At 40.9% G+C, this 27839-nt stretch overlaps 1 protein-coding gene across 1 annotated transcript in view; it reads right to left on the bottom strand.

The window, feature by feature from the left end:
- INTS11 (integrator complex subunit 11) overlaps nucleotides 1–25858 on the bottom strand; it is a 31805-nt gene extending 5947 nt beyond the window's left edge. The window contains exons 1-13 of the mRNA XM_033922216.1: nucleotides 25548–25858; nucleotides 24600–24806; nucleotides 20886–20983; nucleotides 20570–20643; nucleotides 15972–16200; nucleotides 15136–15234; nucleotides 13445–13479; nucleotides 11376–11514; nucleotides 7430–7494; nucleotides 4846–5035; nucleotides 3941–4024; nucleotides 2593–2682; nucleotides 1914–2076 (exon numbers count right to left, since the gene is read on the bottom strand). Coding sequence (XP_033778107.1) covers nucleotides 1914–2076; nucleotides 2593–2682; nucleotides 3941–4024; nucleotides 4846–5035; nucleotides 7430–7494; nucleotides 11376–11514; nucleotides 13445–13479; nucleotides 15136–15234; nucleotides 15972–16200; nucleotides 20570–20643; nucleotides 20886–20983; nucleotides 24600–24627 — 1294 coding nt within the window. The 5' untranslated portion in view covers nucleotides 24628–24806; nucleotides 25548–25858. The remainder of the gene's footprint in view (nucleotides 1–1913; nucleotides 2077–2592; nucleotides 2683–3940; nucleotides 4025–4845; nucleotides 5036–7429; nucleotides 7495–11375; nucleotides 11515–13444; nucleotides 13480–15135; nucleotides 15235–15971; nucleotides 16201–20569; nucleotides 20644–20885; nucleotides 20984–24599; nucleotides 24807–25547) is intronic.
- Nucleotides 25859–27839: the final 1981 nt, after the last annotated feature.

The raw sequence follows: 27839 nt of genomic DNA, 5'->3' as shown, positions 1-27839 counted from the left end.
TGGTGCTCGATTCCAGTCCCAATTATGATTGAAGCTAAGAGGAACAACAAGAAACGGCTAGATCCAAAATAAAATTCCTTCACAGCATGTTTCAATTAGTGACTGAAGTTATGGTAAGAAGCTTCTAGTCAAGTCCCTTCCCCCCTCCAGCCTAGATGCAGCTGTTAAGTACAGACACAAAGCTTTGGTTACAATAACAGGAAACATGTTTTTTAGTTTTATGCATCTATTGAAACAGGAAATGCAAAAAGCAGCAAATAAAGCACTGTATGAAGGTCATTTCCTGTCCATAGATCAGGTTCAAACTCCTCTTTCTGACTTACAAGTGCATTCACTCTGCAGCCCCTCAATCTCTCTTCTCACTTATCTCCCCTATGCTCTCCCCCGTGAACGCCATTCATCAGGTAAGTCCCTCTTATCCATACCCTTCTCCTCCACTGCCAACGCCAGACTCCATCCCTTCTATCTTGCTGCACCGTATGCCTGGAACAGACTACCTGAGTCAATGTGTCAAGCTCCGTCTCTAGCAGTATTCAAATCCAAGCTAAAAGCCCACTTCTTTTTCGAGCTGCCTTCAAACTCCTCTCACTCACTGTAACATACCTACTGTATTTTTTGCTCCATAAGACGCACTTTTTTCCCCCAAAATAGTGGGTGGAAATAAGGGTGTTTCTTATGAAGCGAATATACAACCCCCCCAAAAAAAACCCCCAGCGGTACCTTTAAATGTTGGAGGTCGGTGGACAGCTGCCTGCTGCTTGTCGGGGCCCATGGTGCACAAGCGCGCTAATGCTAGGGCCCGGACACTTCCCTAATTGGGCCGGTCGCTGGTGCTTCGCAGGGCTGCTGCCTGCTGATTACCAGCACGTCGGGGCCAATGGCGCACAAGCGCACTGCTGCATGGATGGGCACCACTTCTGAATAGCTGCCTCAGTAGAACTGAACATTCAGAAGTGGCGCCCGCCCACGCAGCAGTGCGCTTGTGCGCTGCTGGCCCCGATGTGCCAGTAATCAGCAGGCAGCAGCCCTGTGAAGCACCAGCGACCTGCCCAATTAGGGAAGTGTCCGGGCCCAGGCATTAGTGCGCTTGTACGCCATGGGCCCTGACAAGCAGCAGGCAGCCGCCCACCGACCTCCAACATTTAAAGGTACTGCCGGTGGAGGGGGGGGGGGGGCTGGGATGAAATTTAATGGTATGTAAAAATGATGATTGATTGGGTTGTGCTGGGTCAAAATTAAAAGGTTCTGGGGGGCTGGGATTGAATTTTAATATGCTGGGAGGTATGTAAAAATGATAATTGATTGGGAGGGTGCTGGGTTGAAATTTAAAGATGCTAGGGGGCTGCGATTGAATTTAAAGGTGTCAGATATATATTAGCATACAATTTGATTCAGAATGGATTTTTCCCTTGTTTTCCTTCTTTAAATCTGGGGTGCGTCTTATGGTGAGGTGCGTCTTATGGCGCAAAAAATACAGTATGTCCATTTTATCATTCTCTCTGCAAGGAACTCCCCAAGCCCTACCTGTCCCATTTGTTCTGTCTGTCTTGTCTATCTTGTAAGCTCTTCTGAGCAGGGACCATCTATAATATGTTGAATGTACAGAGCTGCGTATGCCTTTCAGTGCTATAGAAATGATAAATAGTGGTGGTAGTAGTAGTAGTAGTAAGTATCCCAGCTCTCCAGAATCTTGCTCTTCTGTGGCTGTGATGATAGTTTCCATGTTTTTCTCATGTATTTAAAGATTTGTACTAGACAGGGTGCAGTGGAAGTATGATGCTTGCAAATCTAGCATGATGCTATGTTTCAGCAATCAGTTAAGCCTGTCTGTGGATTAGAGAACTGACAACATGCTGGAAACTTCACCAACCCCTCCCCTCCTCTCCCAATACAGTAAGACGCAGGGCACATACGGAATTCTTGCTCAATTTTTTGCTTCAGGAACTCCATCTTCTTGGCTTCTCCATGCACCAGCAGCACGCTGTGTGGCTCTGCCTGGCGGATTAACTGCATGATTCCCTTGGCGTCAGCATGGGCGCTGAAGGACATGTACTCCACCTGCATCTTCACCTCCAGCTGAGCCAGAGAGAGAGGAGAGGAACAGAAATAGCACATGCATTAACATTCTCTGTTGAGAGGTGGCATGCACTCTGCTCCATCCACATTTATGAACCAGATTTTCACCATGGGCATTTCTAGCATTAATGCCAAACAACTTTTCCACGTCTTGCATGTTGGCATGATTTCTGAAAACAAAAATACATGTTTTTATATTTGCACTGTGATTATTGTAATTTACTTATGGAATTAATTTTACCCTGTCCTGTTTTACCTTGTCCTGGGCTGCAAGGTTAATTGGGCAGGAGTCAGGGCATATGGTTGTAATTTGAAGGCTATTTCTGACTGGCACTAATAATCAGCACCATCCAAAAGCTGTCGACGTGAGTTGGACAGTCTAAGTCCACTTCTGAAGGAAGAGATGACTAAAAGCGCTATTATACCTGGCACTACCTGATTTCACCCTCCCCTTCTAGGGTTCTAGGAACACAATCGTGCAGCAGAATTTCAGGAGACACACAGAGCCATTCTTACCGTTTGTCTTCCTTCCATTTCCAGTTTGCGTTGGCCGCTCAAAATTTTATGGCCTACAGTTCCTTGCACACAGTAGCCAGGCATAATGACCTGCCAGGAACACACAGAGGGTTATCTTATAATAAGTTGCCTACATGAAATAACACTTAGCATGCAAACTTACCGTATATACTTGAATATAAGCTGACCCAAATATAAACTGAGGTAACCTTTTTCCCTCCAAAAAGGAAGAAAAAGATTGACTCAAATATAAACCGTGTATGTGTGTCAATATTCAAGTGCCCTGCCCAGCTATGCACCAAGTCCCCCTCCCTCCCTCCCTGCCAGGCTCTGCCCCCTGTTCCTTCTTCCTCCCTGCCCTATGCCCTGTCCACTCTCCCTTCCTCCTGATGCCATGCAGGCCTCCCCCGCGTACCTTTGAAATCCCTGGTGGTCCAGCAGTAGGCTGGGATAGGAGGGATCCCTCCCGCCTCCTGTCCCAGCTGACTGCAATGAATTTTAACCCCTTCCCACCTCCCTCGCGTACCTTTGAAATCCATTGTGGTGCCACATGTTTTTGTGGGACTCATCAGAACTTGCAGCAGCCATTCAGCTAGCAACTCAGCATGGGGTAGGAGTGCGGGAAGACCGTTCCTGCTCCTGCCCACCGCTCAATCACCAGAGATTTCAAAGGTAAGCGGGGGAGGCAGGAGTGAATTAAAAGTTGTTGCAGTTAGCCGGGACAGGAGGACGACGAGATCCTTCCTGTCCTGGCCCACCAGGTCTTATGGCAGGCCCGGCGAAGGCCTGCAACAGGTCCGGATTGGGAGACGGGCGAGTGCTGACCCGAATATAAGCTGATACCCCCATTTTTTACCCCCAAAATCTCAGCTTATATTCGAGTATATATGGTACATGTGCAGGTTATAGACTTGTGCTAGTTAGGTGCATAGCATAATTGTTAAATTTGCACTAACAGCCAATAAATTGGCTATAACTGGTATTAATTGGTTCTAACGTAGTTGTGCCCATAACTTCCCTTAGTCAGTAGTCTACAAACTGAGCATACAAAATGCAGCTGCAAAGAAGGGCTTAGACCTGGAACGGGCCCAGTACTTATGCACACAAGTTACAGAATACTAGCAATTAGCTACATAACCGTGGACTTATACAATACTAGCATAGCAAGCACGTGCATAATTGCCGATCTAGAATTCACACTTATTGTGAACCACCCCGGCAACTAACTTTAAGCAAACTGTAGAGAATTACCCCCACAGTACATGGTGATAAAAGTGGAATATGGATGATGTTGGTGAAGAGGCAGTGACCGTCCGTTAAGACATTCAGCTCTTCTGGCATTCCTTACCATGTTTTTCTCATTCCCAGCCCACTTCCTGAAGATCTGGAGGGACTGCCCAGCGTGCAGCATACCAGGAGTGGCAAACACAACCTGTGAGAAAGAATGCAGATGTAAACCACCATTCCCCCTCCCTGAATATCCTGAGGTCCCTGCATCCTCCTCCTTCACTGTGAGGGAGCAGGCAAGGCATGATCTATACTCCCTTCCTACACCTACCCTCAGCAAGAGGTGACTACAAATGTCTCACCGGGTCTCCACATAATCCTATGGGATGCAGTTGCTGTACTAAAATAAAATGTTTATGCCCTTTTCAGTTTTTCTGTGCAGAAGGTCCAACAGTCACAGGAAAAAAAGAAAGAAATGCACATTTCATAATTGACTGTGAGAAGTGCATCACCCTTCAAAGACAGAGAAGATAACTTATATAGTTATGTCATACTCCCTCTATTTCTATACTACTGTCTTCTGTGGTTCATATCCAACTCTATATTCTGACCAGGCACCTAACTTAGGCACTTATAATTAGGTAAATCAATAGGAAGCCTGAAAATAGACACCCTAATTCAGATGCTTAGTGACCCTTGAATATCAGCCTAATTAAATCCAGTCTCTGAAGGAAACAAGATTCCCTCCCTCTTCGTATACTCCAGCCACCATCACATAGAACAAATCAAACTCTTGCTCTCTACTTCGGTGCCTTGTTTCACACAGAGACAAGATGATTTTACACCATGACATCACTGGTTAGACTGAAAAAAGACACAAGGTCCATCAAGTCTAAAGCTTCCAACTCAACATTAGGAGCCAAGGTACAAATACAAGTGCACTAGGCAGGCATCTGACCACAGCCTTTGTCCTTTTGCACATTTCCCATACCGGGCCCTAGATATCCAGCACACACACCGCCATACCATAGGTCCAGGACTATCAGCAAAAGCTCTGTCAAATGCCTTGATGTGCTTGAATTCAAACATATTTCTCTGCACAAATGTCTTCCGGATCTTCTGATTGGTCCATGTGATGAACAGCTTGTAGTAGTGATTGGCTTTCTCAGTCAGTCCCATGGAAAAGTAAATGGGAGCCTTTAGGTTCATTCTTTCCCTTTGGGTAAAAGCAAGACAAGATACCAATTTCTATTTTAGATCTCCAAGTTCAGCTCTAAAAGAACTGCATGAGAGTTCTGTGGGAATGGCTTCTAGGTTTGTGGGAATCCCGCAAGTATGTGGTCAAAATCTGTGGCTGTGTCAGAGTGAGGCTTGGAGCACACAGAGAGGCTACTGGAGTGCCAGAGTGAGGCTTGGAAAGTCCAATGAGTACTATTACTACTACTTATCATTTCTATAGTGCTGCTAGACCAGAACACCAGATGGAGGCTCAGAACCTCACTGTTTCTGCACAGACTTAAGAAATAACTACTTTCAGTTGAATAAATGTTGTTTTTCCATTGATTTTTAAGTCTGTACACTTTAGAAGCTGAAGGAAATTTTGGGTAGGGTACTGAAGTAATTATCTGCAGGTATGGGTTGATATGGAGAAGATTAATTGTGGGGATGTAAGAGATCTTAACAGATACGGGTGGGGATGGGTGAAATTTCTGCCCCCATGCAACTCTCTATTCAGCACTCTGTTACCCTGCAGCTGTTAAAACTGTCAGTCACATTCCATGAACTATTGCAAACACTTTATATTACACATTCTAAAGCCCATATAATAAGGCTCAATATAACACTGGATCAGTTACAACATGGGCAAGGGTTGCCCTATTTTTAAATACATATTTATATCGTAGATCCCATAAAATACATATTCACATACAACATGGTCAACATCTCAGACCCCAATGTTGATGCTATATTAGGTCAACAGGGCCGGATTCTATAAATGGTGTTTAACTGCACCTTTTAGGTGCCGGTCCACATGGTGTCCTTTATACAATAACGCCTAGTGGCACCAAAGTGGACTTAGGTGTCACTAGGCATCCCAGAGGTAGGTCTAATTTACCGGTACCTATCTTGCATGCCTAGCAAAGCCTAAGTTTACTACGCCTACTTTTCAGGTAGGTGTCAGAGGGTGCCTCGCGGATATCCATGTGCAACTCTAATTACCAATTAAAATCATTTTTTAAAATTGGTTTTTAATGGAGTGGTCAATTACTACTTTATGAAATGGCACTTTAAGCACTAGTACACTTTAGCACTAGTGCACTTTGTCGGTCCAGAGTCTCTGAAATGAACTGTGAGGTTTAATTAGCTTTTATTATGAATGAAGTATACAGTCTCTCTAGTAGTGAATAGTATTAAGCAATAATCTTAATGAAAAGCAGTGAAGAAATAAAATTATATTTAATGTTTGAAAGATGGTAAGAAGGATGAGTTCAAGCCAGTGATGTGAATGTGAGTAAGAGAAAAGAAGTGTCTTTCTCTTTGAAAGAACCCCGAATGGGTGAAAATTTAATACTCAATATTCTGAGGCTTGTCCCTGTCTATAAATAGAGAAAAAAAGAAATTATCTCCAGTGTAATTTTGGTTTATTTTGGTGGTTCTATATATTATATTCAAGTGATAGGTAACCATCGGGTTTTTTTCTATTTTTGTGGTCAATTACCATGCCATTTAACCGATTAAAAAAATTAAGTTCTGTGCAGATTTAGGCTAGAAATTGATAGGCATCTGCGATTAAGGTGCCTAGCAGCGCCATTTATAAAATAATAATAATAATAATTTTATTTCTTATATACCGCTGTACCGTGAGGTTCTAAGCGGTTTACAGTAGAAACAGAAGAAATGCAATAAGTAAGATTAATTAAGATGAAGAGAAAGTACTTAGAGTTCCCTGACTGTCCCAAAGGCTCACATTCTTGCTAAAGTACTTGAGAAAATAAATTAGTTAGGTTATAAACATAGAGTAGAAGAAGGTAGGAAAACAGTTCATAGGAAAATTAATTTAGAGTACATTATACATTATATATTGTTCAAGGCGGAATACAAATTATAGGAATTACCAAAAGAATTGCGTAATAAAGATTATCTAGATAAATTACATAACAGTGATTCGTGTACATTAAATGGTGTGGTAGAGGATTCAATTATGAGAATTACATATCAAGGGAATCAATTGATAACAGAATATAGTGGAGATTATCAGTATATACGGTTTACAGATTGGAAGTTACCTAATAATGAAGTAAGAAATTTATTGGATAGTGTGGAAAATGTTTATATAGGAATCAGAGTATGTATGATAGAAAATCTGGTACAAAGGGTATATTCACAGCGAGAGAGTACGTTACTCGAAAAGCAAACGTTACTGTGTGATTTCTATCAACTCTACAGCCAAATTTTGTCTTGCCATTTATTTTTCACAACTGGAGTCTACTGCACTGCAACTGGAAGCAAACTGGACAGAATCAAAATGGACCTTACAGTCCTTATCTGCCATCAGATTCTGTCAAGTAAAAAGTGTGATCTAGCACTACAAAATATGAAGTTTCTTTACCAAAATGTTTCTAGGAGAATGCAAAGCTCCTGAGCCCGTCCTAGAGCAAAGACTGGAATTAAAACCTGCCAAAGAGCACAAACAAGAGAGGTATGATTAGAGACGATCTGAGGAAAAAGAAGTTTTACAGCCTAGTATCTATAATAATAAAACTACGCGCGCATGCGCACTCTCACCGCGTGTTCCCTGATCCCTGATCTGTCGGGATGTGGTGGCAAGAGTGCGCATGCGCTAGATGGCACGGAGTGAGGGGCCGGGACTTAGGGGAAGGAGAGCAGGCCCGGGATTCGGCCGACCCCGGCCAGGCAAGACCCCCCCTTCCCCGCCCACCCCCCTTCCCCGCTGCAAAGAAAGAAAGACAGACAGGGGGAAGGGAGAGCGACAGAAAGAAAGACAGACAGGGGGCCAGGGAAAGAGACAGAAAGAAAGACAAACAGAAAGAAAGAAAGGGGGCAGGGAGAGAGACAGAAAGTAAGAAGTCTACACATCTATTCTAGCACCCGTTAATGTAACGGGCTAAAAAACTAGTAGTATATAAAACCACAAAATCAAGACACATGGAAGGGGATCTCTGAATCAGTTATCTGCTCCTGAAATCCTTCTCCGTCTGACTGCTTGTCAGAATATGCACTGGCAGTAACGCAATGTCACAAGCACTGAATGGATTCATTTCTAGAAGCTCTGAATTGCCAGTGCCATCTGCTTTGCCCTGTCAGTTTCTTCAACTGGGCCTAGTCTAGTTATAGTGGTTTTATTATTCTATTAACTTTCAGGCCAATTTTCAAAATGATTTTAGCAGTCACTACAGCCGGCATCCACATAAATCCTGTAGTTATAGTATGGGCTGAATATTTGCTGACTGGTCCCTTGCTATAATTTGGGAGCAGAGGGAGGGTCTAAAATTTATCCATATAATATCAATGAGCTGCATGCACAAATTTGGGTGTGTGCAACTTAATTGAATAATCAATTGTAAATTGGTGAAAGTGGGTAAATAAAAATAAAATAGCTCCACTTATAAGACTAAGAGTATTATTCTAATGCAGGGGTAGGGAATTCCGGTCCTCGAGAGCCGTATTCCAGTCGGGTTTTCAGGATTTCCCCAATGAATATGCATGAGATCTATTAGCATGCACTTCTTTCAATGCATATTCATTGGGGAAATCCTGAAAATCCGACTGGAATACGACTCTCGAGGACCGGAGTTCCCTACCCCTGTTCTAATGGAAGAAAAAGCCTCAGGTTTGTTCTGGCATCAAACCTCCTCCACCCACATCATCAGCTGGAATAAAACGTCCGTATAGAATAAACGATTGCCACTAGGCTAATCTTAGCATGGGATTTTTCAAGTTTCTGAGACTATGTATGGTTCTTCTTTCTTGTACACTTGTTGAACGATTAAAAAGGAATAAAGAATTTAAAAAGAAAACAAAAAAACCCAGTAAAACTAATCACTGTGTTGCATGATTTATGTGGGGTCCTTATTTATAGCCAACGTTTCACAGATGCTGGTGAGATCATGCGAGCAAACATTCAAACTGTGCAAAGATAATTGGAGTCTAAAAGCCCTGAAGAAACGGTTCAGCACCATGAAACGTTGACTATAAATAAGGACGCCACTTAAATCATATAACACAGTGATTAGTTTTGCTGTTTAGCCTAGTGGCAATCGTTTATTCTATACGGAAGCTTTTTCCAGCCAATGATATGGACGGAGGAGGTTTCAAGTTTATTGATTTTTAATATACCGACCATCAATGAGTATCTGGCCTATTTACATAATATAATAAAATAATAAGAAGAGTAATACTTGTAAAAAAGAGGGGGAGTGAACATTAAAGACATTATACAAGAAACAAACAAGAAAGTGAGGCTAGAAAAGATGGGAGGGGAGGTAAAGTTACATTATTAGTGGTGAAAAGAAGAAAGAAGAGGGAGAGAAAAAAAAAAAAGTTCACTGAGTTGAAGGAAGAAGGGGGTGGGGGGAAGGATAAAATATTAGGGATGGAATCGCTTCTTAAAAGCGGTTGGCAAACTTAATGGTGAAGGTTCAAGAGCTGTAGAATGCATCTTGAAATAAGAACATTTTTAATTTAGTCTTGAATTTATCGATGAGTTTTACGTGACGGAGTTGGGGAGACAGAGCATTCCATAAAGTTGGAGCGACTACGGAGAAATTAGATTTCCTGGTATAATAGAATTCCTTAATAGAGGGAACGGATAGTAAATTTTGATCAGCTGGTCTAAGAGACTGAGAGGGACAAAAAGGGATAAGGAGTTTGCCAAGGAAGGGTGGTAGACGGGAAAGTTTGATTTTAATGAGTTTGATGAGGGTTTTGTAGGTAATGCGGTGAGTAATAGGTAGCCAATGGGCTTCTTTCAGAAGGAGGGTGACATGATCATATTTCCCTAACCTATGTATGAGTTTTATTGCCGTGTTTTGAATAAGCTGTAAACGTCGTAATTCTTTTTGGGGGATTCCGTTGTAGAGAGAATTACAATAGTCAAGATGAGAAATAACTAATGAGTGAACAAGAACTGTAATTGCTTCGGTTTCGAGAATAGAAGTTAGAGAATGAATAAGCCGAAGTTTGTAAAAGCAAATCTTTGAACATTTATGCTCTGCCAGAACAAAACTGAGGCTTTTTCTTCCGTTAGCCTTATAAGTGGAGCTATTTTCTTATTATTTACTTAATTAAATAACAAATCAATTAGAGCTGATAATTGGCTTCTTAACTGCAATAACTAGTGTTAACCCTGAAAAAACTAAATTTTTTCTTGCAAGTCCTAGTGACAAGATTAAAGAATCAATGATACACCTGAATGGTTTTGACTATCCTATAGAACAGTTCATAAAAATATTGGGAGTGACTTTAGATCGACACCTTACCTTAGAACAACACACAGATTTGTTACTCAGGAAATGTTTCTCTGTTCTTTGGAAACTCCGAACCATTAAGAAATATTTTGATACAGCTTCCTTTCGTTTGTTAGTTCAGTCATCGATACTGAGAATCCTTGATTACTGTAATATAATCTACCTGGGCGCCTATAAGAAAATCTTCAAAAAACTAAGAGCGGTTCAAAACACTGCTGTCCGACTGATTTTCAGTCTGAAAAAAATGGGAGCATGTTACTCCTTATTACCAAATGGGAGCTTGTTACTGGCTACCGATTGAGGCTAGAGTTCTATTCAAATTCGCATGGATTTGCTTCAAATCAATCTTCGGTATGTCCCCAGGTTACCTCGTTTCCCATTTCTCTTTAAATCACTCCAATAAGCCCACACGTAGAGTCCAGTTATTCACATATCCTACTGTCAAATTGTGTCGTTTGAAGAGATTTCTCGAGAGAACAGGCAGCCCAAATGAATGCCTGGTTTGGCAAAATCATGCCAGGAGTCTCATCCTATTATTTCTTTAGAAAACTATTAAAGACACAACTATTTGACAAATTTGTAACCCAAGCTTCCTAATGCTTTTTAAATACAACATGTATTGTGTACATTCTAGAAACTGATGTATCTTTTTAACTGTATATTCTCTGGATATTCAGCCTTATCTGCTGTGAACCGCCTAGAACCATTCGTGGTCTGGCGGTATATGCGAATAAATTATTAACTGGTTTTAATTCAAATGTATGCACATAAAGTTACATTATTCAATAAACTTCACCTAACCTTAGACACCATTTATAGAATAGCGCTTAGGAAGATTTTTTAGTACCAATTCTTTAAGCATAATACATAGAATTCAGTCTAACAAAAATACACAGGTCATCCATGCATTCAAATATAAACTACTATCGGGATGATATTCATCACTTATTAACTGGGTAGGAGGAGGTGGCAGTCTTCCTACAGATTATTTCTCTTTCATTCTGCATAAAGGACTTTTAGCCCTGTATCCCGTAACCAATGTGACCTGCTCAGTAGTATGTATCACACCTTTCCGCCCCTCTCCACAGTTTCATGGACTTTCCTCAAGAAGTCTCGCTCCCTGCAGCGCTTAGAATCTCGGATTGTAGTGGCGTATGTGGACTCACTGATCAGCAGATCTGGACGACACTTATCAACCCATGCAGCCCTGTATAAAAGCAGAAGTAACAATAACTGCGCCAGTAATAAAGAAGTGATACAGTTTATTCAGTCCATAGTACAGGGAGCGGTTTCACAGCTTTGTAAAGGCCGTCGTGTCACTAGAAGATTGCAGATGTTCTCACATGTGTCTGGCCACAAGCAAGTCATTGTATCTCCTTGCGCCTCTGGAGTTTTTAAAAAATTTATATTTTCTTTATTTATTGGAACCAGCATACAAATATCAATTATGAATCATCAGACCTTCATCCAGTTCCAGCACAAACATTCAATCAGAAGGAAAATTCCCAAGAATTTATCCCATATCCCCTCCCCCAGCTCTTCATCACCGCTCAAAGGCCCTCCAAATCTTGCTAAGATGGCCTAACCCTCTTATGCCTTAGGGCTGTGATCTTGCTCATACTGCAGATGTTCCACAAGACCTTATATACCCTAGAGGTATTTCTATAACAAAGTCCCTTCCATTTTTCATCCTAATTAACTGAGTAGTGAGCGTATTCTGCAAGGACACCTGGGTGCTTAAACATCCTTACAGAATACTAGTGTAAACCAGCATTAGCGTACCACAAAGTGAGCATACACATTTCCTACAGATTTGTGGCTTGCGTAAATGTCAGCTCCTTAATGCGATATTTATGTGAACAACTTACGGGATGCTATACGTTGCCTGCATAAATGCCAGTCCTGCTTATGCCCTGCTGATGCTCCCTCCCCTGGACACACCCCTCTTACATTAATGCCCAATACCAGCTCAGCGCATAATCATAGGGGAGAGTGTGGCGCAGTGGTTAAAACTACAGCCTCAGCACCCCGAGGTTGTGGGTTCAAACCCACGCTGCTTCTTGTGACCCTGGGCAGGTCTCTTAATTTCCCCCCTTCCCCAAATTGCCCTGGGTATATTAGAAAAATGTTTTAGTTTGGATGCGGATTACAAATTATTCAGGCACTCAAGCATTTTCCCCTAACTGTCCCGGTCTCCCGCTCTATCTAATGCACCTGTTCCAAAAAAAGGCCTAAAGACCTATCTTTTTCAAGAATTTGTTACAAATGATTCCTAAATATTGTAATACTTATATTTATTTATTTAAAAATTTATATACCGCATAAAAACTATGCGGTTTACAAAATTACATGCATACATATTTAAAAATGCTAAACATATTTCAACAAGACAAACATAATAAAACATTAACTAACGGTATCATTATTAAAACCTTCTTTTAAATTCATCCTCCTCATGTAAACCGCTGTGAACTTCATGGAGGTATTGGCGGTATACAAATAAAGATTGTGTTGTATTGCTCTAACCATCAAGTTCCTCCTCCACTGGGTTCCCAGCTACCACTGCAGAGGGATCTCCCTCCCCTGAGAATGTTTAGAGTTAACACATTGCTTAACTTTTCCTTCACTCCCCCATTCAAAGGTCTGCAGTTGCACCACCCTATAGTAGGTTATAATGTTTGGGACCCCCCTCGGCTTTGATTGATTGGGTATTTTTAATCTGAATTTGTATTAATAAGCTGCAGATCCAAGTTCAAATTATCCAGTGCCACAAACCAAACCAACAAACAAAAACAAGCCTATTTAACAACCAAATCTTCTCTTTCTCTCCCCCTCTCTCTTGGCCCTCTATGTCTTTAATCTAAATCTTAGCTTTACCCCTCTGTGAGTGTAAACTTACACAAATTGCTTCATTTCCATATGCCAAAGTTTATTCGGCTATTATTGAGTAATGATCCTCTCTGGATCAAAAAGCCACCAAAGCTTTATTACTCTTATTATAGGGGCATCACTGATTAATGAAGATAAAAACAAATGCTGACCGATTTATAAAAAACAAACAAACAGGCAGTTGGATTCTCTTCAATAATCCTAAGATTTACTTCGTATAGTCTACAGTGGTGTTCTCATTCACTCACCCTAGATGTCTGTCCGGGGTCATGTTATAGTCACCCTGGTGAAAAGAAAATGCATTTGTTGTTAGACAGTCAGAATGTATAAGATTCTAAGCACAGCAGCCCCTTTCTTCCAAATAATTCTGCATAGGTCATAGTCAGGGCTTGGGAAAGCTGGAATGTCACATGTCCGACTGCTTCCAAAGCAAGGAAAATTAAAAACACAGAAAGCATGAAAAATCATGATTTCCATAAGAATCTAAGAAATGCTAGAGCAATGGTTCATCAAGCCCAGCATCCCGTCTCTAATACTACTAATCATCATTTCTATAGCGCAGGGGTAGGCAATTCCGCTCCTCGAGAGCCACACAGGCAGGTCAGGTTTTCAGGATATCCAGAATGAATATGCATGAGATGAATTTGCATGCACTGCCTCCTTGAGATGCAAATCTATCTTGTGCATATTTATTGTGTATATCCTGAAAACCTGACCTGCCTGTGAATCTTGAGGACCGGAATTGTCTACCCCTGCTATAGCGCTACCAGGCATATGCAGCGCTGTACACCAAAACATGGAAGAGACAGTCCCTGCTCGAAAGAGCTTACAATCTAGTTATGATAGACAAAATGGTCAAAATGTGCATCTATACACAGTGTTTAGGAGGGGAATTAGAGAGGGAATGATAAGACAGATATGGGTGGGTTGGAGTTAGGAATTGAAAACAGCTTCAAAAGAAGTAGGCTTTGAGCCTGGATTTGAATACTGACAGGGACAGAAATTGACCTACCAAGTCTCCATTACAGCATTTACTTACAGTTTCCTTCATTCATTATTTAACAAAAGGGCGTGTAATGGCACTCCCTAGAGGAGGTGGCTGGGACAATCAGAGAACAGAAGCAGGAGTCAAGCCAGACTGGTCTGCAGTGTTTTGGCAGGGAGTGAATGGGCTGGGAAGTCCTCACTATTGACACAGACCAAACTTTTACCTTTACCAGAGGAAAGCTACTAAAATGGTGTGTGGTCTTCGTGATAAAGCGTATGGGGACAGACTTAAAGATCTCGTTGCCAGAGGGTTAAAGGGAGGAGGACAGGGGTGGGGGTGGTGTGGGGGAGGCTTCTCTTGTTGAGTGGGGCTGGGCCGAGTCTGGGTATAAGAACCCAACCCGGACTCTAACGGTCTCCGCCCGTTTGAGTGGTTTGTTGTTGTTGCTTCTGTTCCTGAATACTGTAGATTGAAAATGTTGTCTCACCTGCTATGTTTGTTTGGCTATTATCAGTTTAATAAACTGTTTTGCAAAAAAAAAAAAAAAAAAATCTCAATCTGTATACTTTGGAGGAAAGGCGGGAGAGAGGAGATATGATGAAGACGTTTAAATACCTACATAATGTAAATGCGCATGAGTTGAGTCACTCATTTGAAAGGAAACTGCAATGAGAGGGAATAGGATGAAGTTAAGAGGTGATAGGCTCTGGAGTAATCTGAGGAAATACTTTTTTACGGAAAGGGTGGTAGATGCGTGGAACAGTCTCCTGGAAGAGGTGGTGGAAACAGAGACTGTGTCTGAATTCAAGAAGGCCTGGGATAGGCATGTGGGATCTCTTAGAGAGAGGAAGAGTTAAAGGTTGCTGCGATGGGCAGACTAGATGGGCCATTTGACCTTTATCTGTCATCATGTTTCTACATAGAAAGAGGTAACCTTTGTAAGATACGCACAGTATAAAGCACAGATTCTGGCCCGACTCGGATTAGGAACATGGCAGCTCCCAGCACGTGACCCGCATAGTACGCTTTAATTTCCAACTCATCATCCACCTGAAAAACAAAACGGCGACACCAACACAGATTATCATCGGTCCAATGCTCAGGAAGCAGGAGGAACTCAAAACCCAGCTCCCACACCACGGATCAAGCATTTCTTCTGGGCTTCAATAGCCTGCATTTTCTGCATGAACTGCACATGTCCCAGCACCACAGGATTAAGTGTTTGAGAGTGGGACAAATCTTTGTCTTTGTAGTTCTGTTGGCTCTGTATTAGTAATATGTTAAGATGATAAAACTTTGAATAAAGTCTCTTATTATTGTTTATAATGGAGGAACCCAAGTTTCTGGATGTCCAGGAGAAATGATTTATTCAAAACAAATCAGTTTAAAAGCAAGATAAAAGCAACCTCTGGATGAATTGGGTACAGATTGCGTCACTGATGGTACATGCTCACAAAAGTGAGGCTCGGACTTTTGCGAGCAAGTACCATCTGTACCTAATTCATCCAGAGGTTGCTCTTATCTTGCTTTTCTCCTGGACATCCAGAAACTTGTGTTCCTCTGTGTTTTCGCATCCCGATTTTGTCTGTGGAACACTGGACCTTCTTCTGGGTTTGTGTTTATAATGGAGGAAATGCAGCCACCCTCTCTGCTGCGCTGCCAAGGCTTGGAGTTGGGGGGGCGCAGCCATCCCCTCTGTTGTGCTATCAAGGCATGGAGAGAGAGATTCAGACACCCTCTAATATGAACTGTCAAGGGATGGAGTTGGAAGGCAGCGACCCCTTTACCTGCACTGTCTGATGGAGATTTACAGCCACAACTTTCTTCATACAATCCTTAATCATTTGCGAAGTGAAAAAGTTGGTCTCTCCCTTTTTGTCTACGGTGATTTTGCGGTAATCCTCCAGCAAGATAGGACAGATGGCCTTTGTGGGGTGTGTCATGTAGATTGGTCCATCATAGCCAACCATCTCGCTGAAGTAGGGCAAGGCGCCACAGTGGTCCAAATGGAAATGGCTACGGAAAACAAGAGATGTGTGTCAAGGTGTACTACATCGGTTTTCAAAGGCATTTAATCAAATGCATCTCACTTCACTATCAGAGCAATGCCATAAGCATGACAACATAAGACTTGCAACATAACAACAGGGAACTGACCTAGTATAAAAAGAAGAGAAAGAGAGATTGTTCACCCTCTCCAAGGTGAAGAGAACGAGAGAGCACTCTCTAAAGTTAAAAGGGGATAGATTCCATACAAATGTAAGGAAGTTCTTCTTCACCCAGAGTGGTAAAAATCTGGAATGCTCTTCCAGAGGCTGTTATAGGGTAAAACACCCTCCAGGGATTTAAGAAAGGGTTAGATAAGTTCCTGCTGAACCAGAACGTACGCAGGTAAGGCTATATTCAAGTAGGACACTGGTCTTTGACCTAAGGGCTGTCACGTGAGTGGACTGCTGGGCACGATGGACCACTGGTCTGACCTAGCAGTGGCAAGTCTTATGTTCTTATGTCATTGAACAACAGGACTGCGCTGGCTAGTGACAGATTCCCATTTAGCAAGGATATTTAAAAGCAATGGTCTTTACAGAATAAACTTTCACTTACAAACTAAAAAGGAAGCAATTTTTTTTAAAAACCCGATGTCCTTAAGTCCTTAAGTGGGTCCCGATGTAGAATGTGCATGACAAAAGCTTATAGAAAAGTCATGGCAAACATGTTACTTAATAAAGAAATGCTTCTGACATTTCAGATCAGACAGTCATATTTTTTTTTCTCTTCCTGTGCAATAATTCTATATTAGAGTGTTTGATGGCAGTCCAATGTCATAATCAGGCTGATAGCCCAAAGAATTTATACAGTCACTTGGATCAGACCTGATGGGCTATGGCCCTTATCTGCCGAAATCTTCTATGTTTCTATGCCAGTAAATGTATGACTTTACTATCCAAATATTTTCAAATTTTATACAGACAGATTAGGATAAAAAATTTGTCAAACAGCCCAACAATATTTTTATAAAAATGGAGCTAGTTTTGGGGAGGAATGAAAGTGCCTTTAAAAATATCCAGATAGTGGCAATACTCAACCATTATCCGGATAACTTATACATTTACAGTACTCCCCCGGAATTTGCGAATTTTGAAAAACTGTGAATATGGTTTTTATAGGCAGGAGAGGGCAGCTGGGGCACCGAGGCAGGAGAGGGCAGCTGGGTTGTTGAGGCAGGAGAGAGCAGCTGGGGTGCCGAGGCAGGAGAAGACAGCTGGGGCACCAAGGCAGGAGAGAGCAGCCGGGGCGCCGAGGCAGGAGAGAGCAGCTGGGGCGCCAAGGCAGGAGAGAGCAGCTGGGTTGTTGAGGCAGGAGAGAGCAGCCGGGGCGCCGAGGCAGGAGAGAGCAGCTGGGTTGTTGAGGCAGGAGAGAGCACCTGGGGTGCCGAGGCAGGAGAGGACAGCCGAGGCGCCGAGGCAGGAGAGAGCAGCTGGGACGCCAGGGCAGGAGAGAGCAGCCAGGGCGCCGAGGCAGGAGAGAGCAGCTGGGACGCCGAGGCCGATCAGCTGGGGTGCTGGCGGGAGCAAAATCACTCGTGGTATGCTCCGACCACCTCTTCCTGTAACTAAAGTCAGGCTACACCGATTTCTATATATAGTGCCATAGGTTGTGCACACAAGTCAGTGCAAACAGCTGATTTGTGGCTGCATCTTAGTTGTTTATCAAGACCAACCAGTGTCAATAATTGGTAGTTAACACCTCATAAATGACACATGTTGGCACTAATTAGAAGTTATGTGCACAACTTGGTCTGCACATTCTATAAAGTGCTGCACATCACTACTAGCGTGTGAATCTCACAAGGGGACCTGGCCAGGGAAAGAGAATAGGTGGATCTCAGCCATTCCTAAAAGTTAAGCATACCGTTATAGAAGTAGGACCAATTCCCACACATCTTCGGCACAAGTATTTAGGGCTGGTTTTTCTTGGCTTCCATGGGTGTGCTTAAATGTTAGTGATGAGTACAGCTGCTAAGCGTGATTCTATATATGGTGCATGCCTTAATTTATAGAATCAAAATAAGCAGTAAATTAGGAGTTCATGGAGCAAATTGTTGAACCTGTTCTGCTCTAGGTTAAATTTTCTTTTAGATATTGACATTTTACCAAGCCAATGACCTCCATAATGTGGACTAAGATAATTTTGTGTTAGTTTTCTTTATTACCTTCATTTTGTATTTCATTTATTTCTAATTATAAAGTTTGAAAATAAAATTAAAAAAAGAAATCGCACTATTGTAGGCGGCACCGATTTTTTTTGGCACCATATACAGAATTTGGCCCTTAGTTTAGGCATGCCAAACAGCAGGCCTAAGCTAAATGGTAATGCCAGCAAGGCGATTCCATTTTTGATAGATTCAGCATCACTACCTAAAGGGTTAATGGTGCTTGAATACATGGATTAATTTAAGTGCTATTAGATAATACAATTAAATCTTTAGAATGAGGCCAAACTTGAACATATCAGTTATGAAAGTACTAATTTGATTAAAGAGATATTTCTTGGAAATACTGGGGATAGCAGAAGAATTACTACCGCCCTGTACACAAGTATATTACCTACCAACTAAACTCCAACAGCCAGAGCAAGAGGAAGAAAAATTAAATGTTACGGACATTTTGGAGAAATCTGACAGTGAATTAGTTCAACCTTCTACTTTATTGGTGTCAGTAGCATTACTGTCAGATAAGATATGGATTTTGAAGTTATTTTTCAAAAATAGAATGAAAGATTTCCTGCGTCTCCGCATACAAATATTTACAGATGTTTCTCGTGAAACCCAGAAAAGTAGAAAGCAATTTTTACTTCTAAAACAAGAAGCACATTGGCTCCCTATTTCTCACCGCATCACCTATAAAATTATCTTACTATCTTTCAAAATAAAGCTCTTTCATTTGCCATTATTCCTTGACAAACTTCTCATTCCCTACAGCTCTTCACGCACTCTAAGATCAACTGATCAAAAACTTCTATTTATCCCCACTATCAAAGACTTCTACAATACACGTAGAGTAAATTTCGCAGTAACTGCCCCTACCCTCTGGAATTCCCTGCCACAGCAACTCCGCGATGAATCACGACTCGACAAATTTAAAACAGATTTAAAAACGTTTTTATTTCGCGATGCCTTCTCATTCACTTAGAGCCATCTTCTCTAATTACCAAAAATAATCGCTTTCTTTAAAGCGCCCCCTTCCATTATGTTTTATCCTTACCCTACTATCTCCAATTTCTTCTCAAATATGTAACTTCACCCTCCCTTCCCTTTTATCCTCACCATCTAGTTCGTCTTGTGATGTTATATGTATATACACAATGCCTCTTTTTTTTTAGTTTTGTATAATTTCTCTTTCTTTTAAACATATTGTTAACCAGCCAGATATTAATTTGATGGTTGGTATATCAAAATTAATAAAACTTGAAACTTGAACTTGATTGGTGGAACTTTTTTTCTTAAGTACCCATGTAAATGCTTAGTTAATTTTGGTTCTGTTAAATATGTGTTTTTTGAACCCGCACAATTGACAGCTTTTATATCTTCTAGACGTCTTGAGGGGAGTAATAACTAGAACACAGTTTATAATTTGGTCATTCTTCCAGCATTCTAGTCAACTTTGTTTGCTTTAATAGTACCTGATAGAGGAATAGTCTGCTTTATTTTATTCTTGGATCCTGCTTCTGTTTTTGTGGACTTTAGAAGGATAATTGATCTTTTTCATTTCTTAAGTAAACGTATGTATCCTTGCTTTAATTTGTTATAGACTATTATCCTTTTTTTCTGTACAAGAGTTAATTCTTGTAAATCTTGTAAAAAATAAAAAAAAATGAAAGAACTAATTTGAATACAAGCATTAAAGACCTCTTCATAGGAAGTTCAAACCCAGATCTTCAGCGACACCATGCTAGGCTCAAAAGATTTTCATTTGCCTAGAGATTCACGTGTCAAATTGTCACTGGATCTATTATTTATCAAGTTTATATTCTTTAAATCTGAAACTTTATGGTTATTAATAATATATATATTAATGGAACTTAGCTTTGTGGTCATTAGGCTAGAGACATATTCACCGACATGTTTCACCCTGTGTTTCTTCAAGGCTTGAATCCCTATTACTTTCACACCAACTTTTTCGACCACATCATCCGATATCCACATCATCATTATCGGATGATGTGGTCGAAAAAGTTGATGTGAAAGTAATAGGGATTCAAGCCTTGAAGAAACACAGGGTGAAACATATTTGTATCCCAGCTGGACTGGCCAAAGTATTAGAAGGAACAAGCATTCAGGGGATTTTGCTGCTCATCATTTCTTTGCAGAGAGATTCTCCCTTACCTGATGATGACACAATCCAAGAATTCTGTCAGTCTCCCATTCTGGGTAATGTAGGAAAAATCAGGGAAGCGTCTCTAAAGAAAAAGGTAAATTGTAAACTTCTGTCAGGTGTAACGTGACTATAGCTCATTAGGGTGATGTAACAATCAAGTACTTGGAAGCAGGGAACATTTCACCTTAGAAGTCATTTCAATATCTAAAGCTCTGCTTTCAGGGATACAGCCATCTAAGCACAATTTCAAATAGATTTCAGAGGGAAAGGGGTCTTTGTGGCAAAATCTAGTACAATGGAATGGGGTCTGTTGCAGTAACTTACATCATCATTGTAGCCCATGTGCATACCACAATCCAACATGACATTTTTTCCACCAATAGAAACCAGGATGCAGCTGCGGCCGACATCCTGACCAGCTCCTGGAGGACAGGACAAAAATGAAATACATTATTTACTGATCATTCTTTTAGCAGTCACTGTTCCAATGGAATGGAAGCTGTCACTTTGTCTGACCCATGAAAGCTTTTGCAGTAGTGCTGGATTAGAGGAGAAAGGGAATGGGGAAAAGAGGAGTAAGTAAGGTGGACAATTTATCTAAATCTCTGGAATTGAATAAACAGGAAATTTTGAACCAATTTGTTCAAGTAGACAAAAATATTGGAGGCTTGAAGGATTCAACCTCAGCCATAATGAAAGATAATAATTTATTTAAAAATTTATATACCGCATACAACTATGCGGTTTCTATATCATATTGATTGGCTTGGTTCAGATTTGGACAGATTTGGACACTTTCCTTCCTTGTTTGGCCCCCCTGACAAGGAGTAGAGACAAGAGTTTTCTTGACTATAACATTTGTGTGTTTTTTTGATTCATTTATATCTTTTTTCACACGTAGCACTTTTTGGGGGTGCACTTGATTTATTCTCACAACATAACAGGAAGAACCCGGGGATGTTTCACAGTTTACACTCTTTCTGAGTGTTAGCCGGTGACAGCCTTTCCCCAAGTGGGCGGCTGTGTTACTGAGGGTTCTCCTGTCTCACATTATACCTTTTGTAGGTTAATTTAGGTTGAGGTCAGAGTTCTCTTGTCTCTCCCCCTTGTCGGTTTGTTTTTCTTGGGGTTGGGGAGGTTTTGCTATTGTTGTTTCTATATCATATACATAAAATCTTGTTTTCCTGCGATTACCACATATAACATAGACATGTCTAAACAACATCATAATTGTCCCTGTTATGAACACGGATGGAACGCAAATTAAATCAACTCAGAAATACAAGCAAATTTTAAATCATACATTGCTGTCAAAAAAATCTAAAAGGAGATTATCAATTGGAATATACCTTAGCATAGGAAGGCATTGGCAAATAATTGCGTTTTCAGAATTTTCTTAAAATTCATCCTCCCCCATACAGAACCGCAAGATACCAAACAAGGCATTCCACAATTCTACGCCAGCCACAGATATCATTGATGCTCCAATCCTAGCATGCATAGTTGACATTCTACCCTCCAAACTTAATTTCATCCCATTTACATCTCTAAGCTCTCTTCTCAGTTTATAATATTATACATCAAAGAATTGAAGGCGAAATTTAAGAATCCTAATTTTCCTAGAACGACTGAGATGACACCGGTAGATTTACTTAAAAATATTTAGTAGAAATTTTGGATGTTTCTTCTATGAATATACCTCCTTTAAATAAGGTTTTACTATCTACCTTATTCCTTGAAAAAAGAGACACCAGTTCCTTCCTCTCACGAAATGGAGAATCATGTCCAGATTAAAGGAAATTGAGACTTAATTCAGGATTTGTCAGCTATACTTGAAGATTCATTGACGGAGATTGTAAAGAGATCTACACTTTTAGTGTCTTTTGTTTTTGAAAATGACTTAAATTTGGTTATGAAGTGTTTTTTCCGAAAATCACAGTCATTATTTTTTGGACAAACGATCTGGATATATCCAGATGTTACAAAGACAACTAAGGATAAAAGAAAATTATTTCTAGATATGCAGGAGGAGGTTAGATCCTTGGGGAACCTCATTTCTTTTGGTGTATCCTTGCAAATGCGTGGTGAAATATCTTGGATTATATGTATTTTTCGAAGCTCAACATTTGAAGGCCTTCATAGATATGAAAAAGATCACGGGGGGAGTAAAGTCAGCTAAAGTATGATGTAATAATTGCTCATTCACTGCCTTTTCCTTTAAACATATTTCCTTTGTCTTCTCCTTTTTTACTTTATTATACGTCCCCCACTTTAAATTTGTGGTCTAAGGAGGATTAGATATTTTATTTCTTATATTCATTGATGGAAAATTTCCTTGATTTAATTTTCATCCGTGTTTCTGTCTCAAGAGTGAATTTTATTAATGCATGTTTAAAATGATAAATAAAGAATCATTTAAAAAACCCTCAAAAAATTTGGGGAAGGGGTTTTTGGAGGTGGGGGGACCCTATATCTGGCTGCAGCAACCCTTAAAACAGTAGAATTCAGACCCCCCCCCCCAATGTCTCCCTTAAGCTGCAACAGCATGTACTCACATGTGCTTGCTGGTGCTAAGACTGCTTCAGCTGCAGCTAGTAAGGATAGAGGACTTCTGCCTCAGGCAAGCATGGAAAAGTCCACATGCTTGTTTCTTTGGGCTGCCAGCCAGACCAAAAAGGTGGACTAAGACCTCAGCAACACACTCATCGATGGGGGAAAGGAAATGTAGCTGGACCCACTCCGGTCCTCAGGATTGACAATGAGTCCCACAGCCTATGCTCAAGCGATGGATAAAATCAGGAGCGAGCTTCGCTATGAAGGGAACGGTTCCCGAGTGTCCATAACTGCCAGTGCAGGATGGCTAGGCAGGTGCCCTGTACAAGACGGAACTTGCTAGCTACAGACTTCTTCACTGAGAGTCTTGTTGCAGTCAGAGCTGTCCCACAACACTGGGAACCTCTGTAACACCAAAAAGTCACGAGATCTGGATTAAAAAACCCCAAAACAATAAAGTAAAATCAGAGCAGAAAGACACCTCAACTCGCTTGCAGAAGGAAAAACTGAGGAGCTACAGCACAGCCCACTGAGGAAGAAGGCAGAGCCAAAAAGGTGATTGATGCTTTCTGCAAAACTCACAGTTAGAGAGACACAACCCACTTGTCAAGACTCCTGCATCCTTTGCTCTGAAATGGTCCTTTATGTTAGGACTGTTGTTGCATTACCGGCTGCCTGACCAGTAGTATGGCTGTACTTACCATCCCCTTTTGAGGTGGCGTTAAAGTGCAGCTGTGCTATTAGCAGTTGTGAGTATTTACTGCTGGGAAATTATGTTCAGATTTGGGAAAAAGTAGACAGGGTTCAATAGGTAATTTTAGCAACTTTGTAAATAACTGCTTATTTAACAAAGCAGTTCAGATATAGTTTAGCATTTGAAGTCTGTTTAAAGTTTGATATAAAAGCAGTTTAAAGCACTGGTTCATTTATAGAACTGTCAAGAAGGAGAACCAATTCTAGATTAGTCCTTAGTGAAATACAGGATTTGGTGCAAGAACTAACGGTATTAGAGCCACTTAGCATCAGTGATCATAATATGATCAAATTTGATTTAAAAACTACAAACAGAAAATATACTGTTAGCATTTAAGTTTCAAAAAGAAGACTACTGTATGATAAAATGAGGTAAATTTTAAAAAAGACATAAAAACTAACAGTAGCTGTAACAGTTAAAAGTTTATATCATACATGGATTTTATTAAAAAATATCATCCTGCAAGTCCAGCCCAGATATTAAAAAGGTGAAAGGAAGGTCAAATGACAGCCAAAATAGTTAAAAAATGAGGTGAATGAGGCTATAATTGGACCCAGAATCTTTTATTTTAGTTGCCAATAGAAGCACTCAGATTACTGCCTTTTTTTAAATCAGGGTTAGCCAGCACTTGGACAATAACTTTAATGAACATCTCAGATACAGAATTACAGGAAGTGTAACACATTTTGTGTTTATTTATTTATTCTTTAGAATAAAATATAAAAACTCACCTAAGGGTGTAACTTTGATCTCAGGCATCTCCTTGTAAAGGGATCTAGATCTCTGCTGTATGCTTGGCTAAATCATTGCTGACTTGACGAATACCCGGAAAGAATTCAGATTCCATAAAGTATTTGGCAATCCATTTTTTCTTCTTTAATATTCCTCAAGTATGCGCCACTAAGACAGGGGTGGTTTTTTGTTGTTGTTTTTTTTACCTATAAATTGCCAAATAAGAGAAAGTAAATTGCCAGAAAAAGTAAGCCATTCTACAAAATTCTTGCTGTTGAGCTTTTTATCTCATATTTCCCTCCAAATCCCATCTCTGCAAACCCTTTTTCAGTATCTCTCTTTCTGTATCTGATTTCTTCCTATCCCTTGCCTGTGAAGTATCTGGGGTGCCTCATCAGGGGCATACCAAAGGCAGGGTGGTGAGGGCAGTCAGCCCTGGGTGCAAACATAAGGGGGGTGCTCTGGTTTTGCACCTAGGGTTCCCCATGCTGCAGGGCCTAGTGTAAAAATCAGATTTGGTGGATCCTCTGTGAGGATATGTTGAGCATGTTTAGCTCACTGATACTGTCTGTGGCTGAAGACTGTAAGCTGCACAGCCTGCAGGGAGGAGAGAGGGAGAAGTGGCAGATCTCAAAGTGGGAGAATGAGAGAAATGCTGCACCCAATTGGGAGGAGGGAGATGAAGAAAGCCAAGAAAAGAAAATGTAAGGGAGATGCACGCTTTCCACTTTATGCAAATCCATCATATACATAAGCAGTGTCTGGTGTTCAGAATCACAGCTCATCAGGCGTGCAAAACAACTATGGTCACAACTTATTCACAAGGTTACCAGACGTCCGGATTTACCCAGACATGTCCTCTTTTTAGAGGAGTATTCGGACGTCCGGACATTTTTTAAAATGTGAGGAGTTTGTCTTTGTTTTCCTCTCTCCTGTTCACCACCTACCTCGGTTTTCTTTTGTTTGTTTTTTGGGCTACTTCTGGCAGTGTGTTTTGAAATTTAGGGGAGGCATTCACTATTCAACCAGCACTGTGAAATTCAAGCCTCATTCTGGAACTGCAAACAGCTTCTCGCATAGTAAACCAAGCCTCGTTTTAGGGCTCCAATAGTCTCATTGCAATCCAAGCCTCATTTTGAGGCTCCAATAGCTCTTCTCAGGGTTTGCCAAGCCTCACTCTGACCCTCACTTTCTTTGTGGTAGGTTGGAAATTGCTCCGCATAGACAATGTGATGACTGTTGTTAGCACGGCTTAGCAAGGTACAAGAATAAACGGACAATTCTGCTAACTCTGATCTGGATCCTACATTCCCAGTATCTTTATTCATGTCCTTTTCCCGCGTCTATTGCCCCTGTCTTTCTTCCGCTATCTCCCCAACATTTGTTTCCTCCTGTTACTATACTTCAACATCAATAAATCCATCCAATACTGGACAATTAATCAAAAACTGAATAATCACACAGACCAATATAATTACCAACCAATATTCAGTTGAAAAAAATATGTAAATAAAAGGAATCCTCGCATAAAGTAATGAACTTTCTTATAAACAGATCCCATTGAGGGTAGTTGACTGGAGCTATTTTTCACAAGGTCCTTGTTTATATGCCACACAAATTTAAAGTGCTCTTATACTCACATTATTGACATCCAAAATTTGACAAAATATGTGCTGACAACCTTCGTCTAAACTAAACTTTAAGCTTATATACCGCATCCTCTCTATAAATATAGAGCTCGACACGGTTTACAAAAGGTAAAAGGGAAGTACAGTGGGATTTGGTGGTAGGGGGAAGCGGAAATTAACATTTTTGAAAATAGCCAAGTTTTCAGGTGTCTACGGAATAGTTGGAAGGAGCCCAGGTTGTCATCATCTCTTAAATCTAGGCTTGCTTGCTTCTTTCTGCAAGAAGCTCCCTAACTCCTATATGTCTGTCTAAATTAGGCCCCCTTTTGTCAAGCTGTGTTAGGGTTTTTTGTTGCTGTCTGCTGCGGTAAAAGCTCCAGTACTCATAAGAATTCTATGAGCATCAGAGATTTTACCATATATAGAAACATAGAAAGATGACGGCAGAAAAGGGCTATAGGCCATCAAGTCTGCCCACTCTACTGTCCCACCCCATTAAGTCAGAGTGCTGCTCGACCCACGTAGAGATCCCACGTGGATGTCCCATTTATTCTTAAAGTCGAGTACGCTAGTGGCCTTGATCACCTGCATCGGTAGTTTGTTCCAGTGATCCACCACCCTTTTTGTAAAGAAATACTTCCTGGTGTCACCACCAAATCTCCCTCCTCTGAGTTTGAGCGGGTGCCCCCTTGTGACTGAAGGTCCCTTAGGAAAGAATATGTCGTTTTCCACCTCGACACGACCTGTAACGTACTTAAATGTCTCAATCATGTCACCCCTCTCCCTGCACTCCTCTAGAGAGTAGAGCTGCAACTTGCCCAGTCTTTCCTCGTATGAGAGACTCCTGAGTCCGGAGACCATCCTAGTGGCCATTCGCTGGACCGACTCAGCTCGAAGTACATCTTTACGGTAATGTGGCCTCCAGAATTGCACACAGTACTCCAGATGAGTTCTCACCATGGTTCTGTAGTGGCTGGTGATTTAAAAAAAAACAACCCTAACGCGGCTTGATAAAGGGGGGGGGGGCTTTAGATTGTAAGCTCTTCTGAGCAGGGACAGTCTCTATTGCATGTTAAATGATGCATTTCAGCACTATAAAAATTATAAATAGTAGTAGTGTAGGCTGTGGAAACTGTAATGCTATTTATAGCTATTCTGTTTTAGATTCTTTAATTTGTAATTTTTCAAAATTTGTGTTTTGTATTTTTTTATTCTTTAATTTTTTTAGCACTGTATTTCAGTTAAAATCCACCCCTTTACTGCAGCTCCCAGTGACTCTGGGCAATGGAGAGTTACTGTAAGTGATTTGCTCAACATCATAAGGAGCAGAAGTGAGATTTGGAACAGAGCACTTCTGGATGTTAAGCCCACTACATTTATTTTCAATAATACAAGCTGATCCTGAGATTGGTGGTATATTTACACTGTATTTTTAATATCAAGGGTTTTTAAAATCATAAAATAATAATGAAAGTGCCTGTGGATAGTGAAGGGAGAACCCATGTGAAATGCATTTGTATCTGAAAACTGATGCATTTGTTACACTGGATTCTGAAACCTGTTAGTTTCCACATAGGGTTACCATACATCCAGGAAAACCAGGACATGTCC

The sequence above is a fragment of the Geotrypetes seraphini genome, chromosome 15 (assembly GCF_902459505.1).
Source record: "Geotrypetes seraphini chromosome 15, aGeoSer1.1, whole genome shotgun sequence".
Taxonomy (NCBI): Eukaryota; Metazoa; Chordata; class Amphibia; order Gymnophiona; family Dermophiidae; genus Geotrypetes; species Geotrypetes seraphini.
Note: the sequence above shows the minus strand (reverse complement) of the source record. Positions and strands in the feature narration are given on the sequence as shown.